General features: G+C 41.7%; 1 protein-coding gene across 1 annotated transcript; it reads right to left on the bottom strand.

The window, feature by feature from the left end:
* Positions 1-3,534: 3,534 nt before the first annotated feature.
* Positions 3,535-4,545, bottom strand: LOC110803576 (uncharacterized). The gene has a single exon (XM_022009103.1). The coding sequence runs from the start codon at positions 4,543-4,545 to the stop codon at positions 3,535-3,537; it is 1,011 nt and encodes a 336-aa protein (XP_021864795.1).
* Between the last annotated feature and the right edge of the window lie 3,691 nt (positions 4,546-8,236).

Here is an 8,236-nt window from a genome sequence, read left to right as displayed (position 1 = left end):
AAGGAGTTGGAGAAGAAGCTTATTGACTTCGGTAATGGTTTGCCGGCTGTAAAGAAGGTTGTTGTGAAGAAAACAGTTGCCAAACTTACCAAGTCAGAGTGGTTTAACGACCTTCTCACCCTTCGACACAATGCGGGTTGGTGTGCAGCTTATCGTGTTGTCTTCCATCTTAAGGGTTTGAATGAGGATGCCTGGGCTGAGTATGAGGAAGCTTAAAAAAATTGTTTGAGGCCATCATTCAAAATGTTGACTCGCGCACATTGCCCGAGATGGAAATACCGCTTTCTGCCTATTTATCTGAAGATGAAATGGCGGTTTGACGATTTTGGCAGTCATCACCCTCCTCGTCCTGCGGATCCTCAAATGTCCATAGTCGACCAAGCACATTGTAGATTGTTTTGATTGTTTTCCGACTGCATCTATGTTTTTGTATATGCTGCTAGGGCACTTATCATATTTTTGCTCAAACTTCGTGATGTAATATTTTGTTGAATACTTTGTGATTTTGTTGATGTGTTTTTTCTTACCGGCATCATTGTGTCTTATGTTCAACTACTCACTCCGCATGGTTTTTTGGGTGATGGTTGTCGATTTTTCGTGGCAGTATTTATGTTTGAATGTTTAACTAGCCGTCGAGCTGTTTTTGACTTTTGCTATTTTTAACTTAATCCCTCTTTTCCACCTTTTATATATACAAGTACCTTTTTGGCAATTATTGGTTACCTGTTTACCTTGATGGTCTTATTTGTGACTACTTTGCCTCGCGTTATTTATAAACTTGTGGATCATCTATCACCTCTGCCGGCGTTTATTTTCTTTACATTGTCAATGTAATTTATGGATTATTACTCTTCACCGCGGAGTTCCTTTACTAGTATTTATTTTCTCCAAAGTTACTAATCATACTAACTTTATTTGTTGAATGCTACGCTTCACAATGAAGTACCCTTAACGGCATTTATTTTCTTCAAAGTTACTAATCACACTACCTTTATTTGTGGAATGCTACGCTTCACGATGAAGTGTCCTTAATGGCATTTATTTTCTTCAAAGTTATTAATGATACTAACTTTATTATGGATTATTACTCTTCACAATGGAGAGCCCTTGTCGGCATTTATTTTCCCCAAATCTACTGATCACATCCATATATTTCGTTGAATACTACGCTGCACAATGAAGTGCCCTTATCGGCATTTATTTTCTCCAAAGTTACCGATCACATCAACTTTATTATGGACTGCTACGCTTCACAATGGAGTGCCCTCGTCAGCATTTGTTTTCCCCAAAACTACTGATCACATCCATACATTTCGTTGAATGCTACGCTTCATAATGGAAAGCCCTTATCGGCATTTATTTTCTCCAAAGCTATTGATCACATCAACTTTATTATGAATTATTACTCTTCACTTATTTTCCCCAAAGCTACTTATCACATCCATACATTTCGTTAAATGCTACGCTTCACAATGGATTGCCCTTATCGGAATTTATTTTCTCCAAAGTTACTGATCACATCAACTTTATTATGGACTGCTACGCTTCACAACGGAGTGCCCTTGTCAGCATTTATTTTCCCAGAAGCTACTGATCACATCCATACATTTCGTTGAATGCTACGCTTCACAATGGAGTGCCCTTATCGACATTTATTTTCTCCAAAGCTATTGATCACATCAACTTTATTATGGACTGCTACGCTTCGCAATGGAGTGCCCTTGTCGGCATTTCTTTTTCCCAAAGCTACTGATCACATCCATACATTTCGTTGAATGATACGCTTCACAATGGAGTGCGCTTATCGACAATTATTTTCTCCAAAGTTACTGATCACATCAACTTTGTTATGGATTGCTACGCTTCGCAATGGTGTGCCCTTGCCCGCATTTATTTTCCTCAAAGCTACTGATCACATCCATACAATTCGTTGAATGCTACGCTCTACAATGGAGTGCCCTTAACGACATTTATTTCCTCCAAAGCTACTGATCACATCAACTTTATTATGGACTGTTACGTTTCACAATGGAGTGCCCTCTACGACATTTATTTTCCCCAAATCTACTGATCACATCTATATATAAATTACCTTGAATGCGAAATTTGATGTTTTCGCTCTGGGTACCAGGTTGATGTTGAATTTTTCTAGCTGTGTCGACACTTCCTTCAGCTTATCTAAGTGTTTTTTATTGATGGCTCCTTTGCCTCACATTCTCTATTAAACTGGCTGGCCACTAGCTGTGAATTTGTTGTTAGTGTTACCCTTTTGGCGTCGGCCGCCAAACACATTTGGATACCAACGATTGCCTCCTCGTACTCTGCCTTGTTGTTTGACGTTGCAAACGTAAATTTTATGGAAGACTAAAAAATATCTCCCCCTGGGGATGTCATAATTATTCCGGCTCCACTACCGGTCTGCGCTGCTGACCTATCTACTGAGACCTCCCATGTTTCAGCCTTTACTTCTTCCTCTTGGTATGAGGCTTCGACTATAAAATCTGCCAGCGCTTGGGCTTTTATGGCCACTCTTTGCCGAAATTCCAGATCAAATTCTGATAACTCTATTGCCCACCTTAGCAACCTTCCTGATGTATCCAACTTATGGATCGCTTTCTCGAGCGGGAAGTTTGGCAATACCTCGATTGAATGTGAATCAAAGTATGACCTCAATTTTCTCGCCGCCACAAGGACCGCATATGTCATCTTCTCAATAAGCGGATATCTCATTTATGGGCCATTCAGCACATGACTGATAAAATATACCGGCTGTTAATTGCACCTTGCCTTCTATTTCATCTACCAACACCGCCGCTATTGTTTTTGGTGATGCCGAAATGTACAACTGTAATTTATCACCCTCCTTTGGCCTTGCAATCGTCGGCAGCTTCTTGCAATCGTCGGCAGCTTCTTCAGGTGATCTTTCAAAGACTCAAAAGCTTCTTCCTTTGCCGGCCCCCATTAAATTTTTTTTTTTGTCGCAGCATTGTGAAGAAAGGCATCTGTTTGTCTGCTGACTTACTTATGAACCTGTTCAAGGCTGCCATCCTTCCGGTCAGCCGTTGTATATCTTTTATGCATTTGGGCTGCGGCAGGCTAATGATTGCATCTATTTTCTCCGGATTCACGTCTATGCCTCTTTCCCTGACTAGAAAACCCAAAAAATTTCCTCACTTTACGCCGAAGACGCATTTTTGGGGGTTCAACTTCATTTTGTATTTTCTTAACGTCTCAAACGTCTCTCGTAAATCATCGACATGATCTTTTGCTTGACAGCTTTTCACAATCGAGTCATCGACATAGACCTCTACATTCCTTCCTTTCTGGTCAGCGAAACTTTGTCGACCAGCCTCTGATATGTCGCCCCTGCATTTTATAGCTGAATACTCCCGCATATGTGAGGAAGGCTTCCTTTTTCATGTCTAACTTATGCAAGCTGACCTGATGGTATCCCGAGAAGGCATCTAAGAAGCTTAGCAGTGCATGTACGTTGGTTGAGTCTACTAGCATGTCGATTCGTGGCAAAGGGTAAAATTATTTTGGGCATGCTCTAATAAGGTTGGTGAAATCAACACACATTCTCCAAGATCCGCTTGGTTTTTTCACCATGACTACGTTTGCTAGCCATTCCGGGTAGTCGCATGGCTCGATGAAATCTGCCGCCAGAAGATTTTCCACCTCTTCTTGGATTGCTGCCATTTTTTCTATGGAGAAATTTTGCTTCTTTTGCCTTACTGATCTTACGTTTTTGTATGCGTTCAGGCGATGAACTATGACATTAGGATCGATACCCGACACCTCATTCGCCGAGAAGGAAAAGACATCAGCATGCTCCCTTAATAAACCTATAAGGTTGACCCTCATGCCAACCTCCGTTTCTGTGCCGATTACATCTGTTCTTCCTTGTCGGCCCACTTCTAACTCGATTTCCTCGGTTAGACCATATGTTGACGGTCTTGGTGTTGTTGCAGGTCTTTCATCAAAATGTTTCATGTTAAGGTCGGCTCGCCCTCTTTTTGCGCTGGCCTCTCTTGCCAGGTTTACCTCATGCACTATCATGCTTGGTGTTTTCAATGCTGTTAAATAGCAAGATCTCGCCGCCTCTTGACTTCCCCTTATCTTTGTCGGCCTTTCCAGATTCGACATGTATATCATTGTTAGGTGGTATGTTGACACTATTGCTTGTGCGTCGTGTATGAAAGGACAACCAATGATCACATTGTATGCTGCCGACACTTTGATGCTTAAGAAATCCACCATGAGGTCACGCGCCTCAGACCTATCTCCAATTCTTACCGGCAGCCTGATGCTACCCTTTGGATACATTGTGGATCCCGAAAATCCGACCACTGGGTAATTCACTCTTGTCAGCTCCTCCTCTGATATGTGCGATTGTTTGAATGCTTCCCAGAATATAATGTTTGCCGAGCTACCTCCGTCTATCAGCACTCGATTCACGTCAGAGTTTGCAATGTCCAATGCCAAGACCAACGGGTCATCGTGTGGGAAGATGATGCCCCTGTAATCTGCCTCTGAGAAAATCATTACTTGTATGCTTGGTGTCTTTGGCCACACTCTTGCGCTGTGGTAATTAACCATAAGTCGATGTTCTTTTAAACTTCTACTGGCACCGCTCACCGTCCCTCCATGGACCGGGCCACCAAAGATGACAAATACAACCGGGTTTTTTTCCATTATCCCCTTGTTCTACTCTAGCACTGGTTTCAGGTGGTCTTTACTCTTTTTCGGATGCCTGATATGGTTGCTCAATCTTAGGATATTGATGCTGATGTTGTTGCTGTGGTGGCCGGTAAGAGTTTCCACCACTGTTTCGGACCTGATTATAGTTATTGTTTCCTTGTCTCTCTGTGAGAACTACCCTTTTCTCACCATGTCTTCAATATTATCCTTGAGGTCCCTGTAGTCCTATGTAGGATGACCATGTTCATGGTGGATGTCACATAAATTTTTGACATTTCTCTCCCTACTCATCATTGGTGGCAGCCTTTTCCTACTGTCCATTTTGTTATTGATGTTGTAGATTGTTGTTCTTGGTGTATTCAACGGAGTGTAATTATCGAAAAATCCGCGGATTTCTCTTCTTTCCTGCCAGAGTTTTCCACCCTGGGGGTTATTGTTTTCTCTGCTATCTTTTTTGAAATTGCCTCCTCCATGATTATTGCTCTAATTGTAACTGTAGTTACCTCCTTGATTGTTATTCTGATTGTTTCCCTTTGCTGGATGTTGATTGTTATTGCCCGAACTATAACCTGAGTTATTTGCGACTGGGGTGGTGACGTTTGAGATTCTCATCATTTCATCTCCCCTTATATATTCGGTTGCTTTATGCAGAACGTCTCCCAAGTTTGTTTATGACTTTCGGCTGAGATATTTTTTGAACTTGCAGTCATGCATTCCTCTCATCAATGCCAGGACTGCCACTACCACTTCTTGTTGCAGGTTCGGGATGGTGATTGATTCATTGTTAAGGCGGTTGCGGTAATCCCTAAGAGATTCTCTATCTCTTTGGAGAAACGACATCAACTCTCCTGACATCTTCTTCCTTTTCTGCTTGTTCATGAAACGGGCAAAGAACTCAGTCTGCTACTGTCTGAAACTGTATATGGAGTTGGCGTCTAGTCCCTTGTAACAACTAGCCGCCACAACGAGCAGCGTGGATGGGAATACCTTACACCACATAGCGTCAGAATCTGTGTACAACATCATGTGTTGCTCGAAGGTGGTGCAATGATCCTCCGGATCAGTTGTACCATCATATTTTCTGGTAGGCATTTTGATCTTTTTCATCCTTTCTTCTAAAATTTCCCTGCATAAAGGAGAGACTTTTGGCTGGATAGTTGGCCGTCTGGATATCTGGAGTACCGGGGTTCTACGCTCGCCTATCGGAGACAACTGTTCTTCGATTTCAAGCTCTTCCGTTTCGTTTGGGTTGGGGTATTTTCTTTTTTGTGTTGTGTTTTCCTGGTTGAGGGACGACAGAAGATTTCTGACTGGCATGTGAGGTGTTACGGGCTCTGTCTCACGGATGTTACCACTTCTGCCTGAGTTTTGAGCAGGTGTTAGCTCAGATAACGCCGCCATGACAGTTGATAGCGTATGACATGGGACAACTAATTTATCAACGTTTGCGCGAGAGGTGTGCTGAGCTGCTCTCTGCCAGGACTCTCCTGTCCGATTTCTTCGTCATCATCTTCGACAGTTACTCCCTTTGGAGCCGACTAAAGAAGGCCTCTTATTATTGGGCTTATTACCGGTTGTTTTGATGGCAACATAGCTGTTGGAGTGGTAATTGCCGATTAGGTTTTCGTCCTCCCGCTGACTGCGGAGATGTTATTTTATCTTGACTTTTCTTCGATTTCTTACTGCTGTCTTTCGCTGAGAGATTCATGTTAGTTTATGAACCATCAAAAGGGATTAGGGCCCCTCCTTCTAGCGCCAATTGTTCCGGGTGTGGAGTGGGAACAGCTGATTGCGGGAATATCAACTTCTGTTGAGGTCGCCGACTGGAATCTGCACAATAGAATGGATTAACTAGCCTCGGGGGCGATTCGAGGATACCTCCTACGATGCTTAAGTAAGGTTACTGAATGTAGTTAAGCAGTAAGTAAGGTGTGTGTTTAAGTATTTCGTACCTTGTAGCAATAAATGAGGTCCTCCTTATATAGACAAATTGCCTTGATGATTTTACTCATAGGGAGTTCTGTCGGTATGGTAGGACACCCCGTACAACATCCCATCACGATAAAAGAACATGATGTGTATTTTTATTTATATCAATTACATAGAAAACTAAGTACAATTTTATGTTGTTTTGTAAGAATGACATTGTGTTCTTTTGGCGAACAATGCATTATGCTGAATATTTGAAGTAGCATGAAAGGATGTGATAAGTATAATTCAACACTTGTATTTACCAGAAAAGTGGTAAAGTATTAAACAGATGACATAAATGTTGCTTTTGGGTGGAAGGTAGGGTCCCAAAGTTTAAAAAGCTCAACGGTCACTAATCATCATTCTATGATTTCAAACAAATGCTTCTTCATTCTCATTCTCATTCTCAGAAGGTTGTCAATGCCACTTCTGCCTATCTGCTGAGCCATCAGCACCACCCTTACCTCCATGGGTCGATCCTCACCTGCAACAGGAAGAGCATGAAGTAGGTGATCATTGTATAAAGTATATCCCAAGAATTAGAAATAGCTGTAAAGACTGCTAGTACTACTGCTGCAGCTAACAGTAGTGGCCAGTTGTTATAAGGGAAGACTCAAATACTTGATTCGAGTAGAGGAAAACAAGTTGCAGAAGGAATGTTTGGATGTGTTTTGGACGTCCGTGCTTTACTCTTTCCCTTCTTACTTTTATCTCAACGTCATCGCCTGTATCATTATAACTCCGCTTCCTTTGTTGTTGCTGATCTCACCTTCCTTGTCTAGATTTGCAGTGATAACTCTAGTAGTGACCGTGGTTTGTATGGCCCCGAACATTTATTTGCGTCCCCTTACTCTCTAGGCTTGTTGCTACTGCCTGCAAGTCACCCTTGTATGCTATCTGAGCAAATGGTGGTGCATTCAAGAAGAATTTATATTTATGTCCAAGTCCAACAAACATCGATAATGCATAATGTGCAACTTTGTTGTCAGCTCTAGAAATATGCTTCACAGTTAAAGACTTAATTCTAGTCATCAGACTAGACTAGCAACATCAGAACCAATTCATGTTGATAAAACTTATCCAGAGAACCTAGCATTGTCACCAATTCTAACTTCTAGATATTGTAATCCACTGCCATCAAATCTTCTCGTATTGCATAAAGTTCAGCAGCTTCTCATCATCTTCTCTCAATGTACCCCCACTCAACAAACACCCCCACAAGATCTAAACCGACATCATCTTAAGAAAATCTATCTAAAGTAAAATTGTTATCACAACAAAAAACAGATTACGTATATGAAAAAGTGATGCAATTTTAGGTATATTTGATGACTTTTGAAAACTTTTAGGGTACTCCCAAATTTAGGTGTATTTCTTGACAATTGTAATATTCATTTTGTCTTAATTTAATTCAAGTATCGACCAATTCCGAATTCCAACATAAGGTGTTCTTTCAAAAAAGGTCCATAATGCAGTCTTTACAATTTTGTGTTTAAAAGGTATTAGGGGCGCGTTTGGGCGGTACGAGCAGCGCGACCGCGCTGCCCCCCCCCCCCCCCCCCCC

Source organism: Spinacia oleracea, chromosome 3 (genome assembly GCF_020520425.1).
Source record: "Spinacia oleracea cultivar Varoflay chromosome 3, BTI_SOV_V1, whole genome shotgun sequence".
Classification (NCBI taxonomy): domain Eukaryota; kingdom Viridiplantae; phylum Streptophyta; class Magnoliopsida; order Caryophyllales; family Amaranthaceae; genus Spinacia; species Spinacia oleracea.
Note: the sequence above shows the minus strand (reverse complement) of the source record. Positions and strands in the feature narration are given on the sequence as shown.

What these genes read in the sequence shown, in the direction of transcription:
- LOC110803576 (XM_022009103.1), bottom strand. Translation starts at nt 4,545, where the DNA reads ATGATTTTCTCAGAGGCAGATTACAGGGGCATCATCTTCCCACACGAT.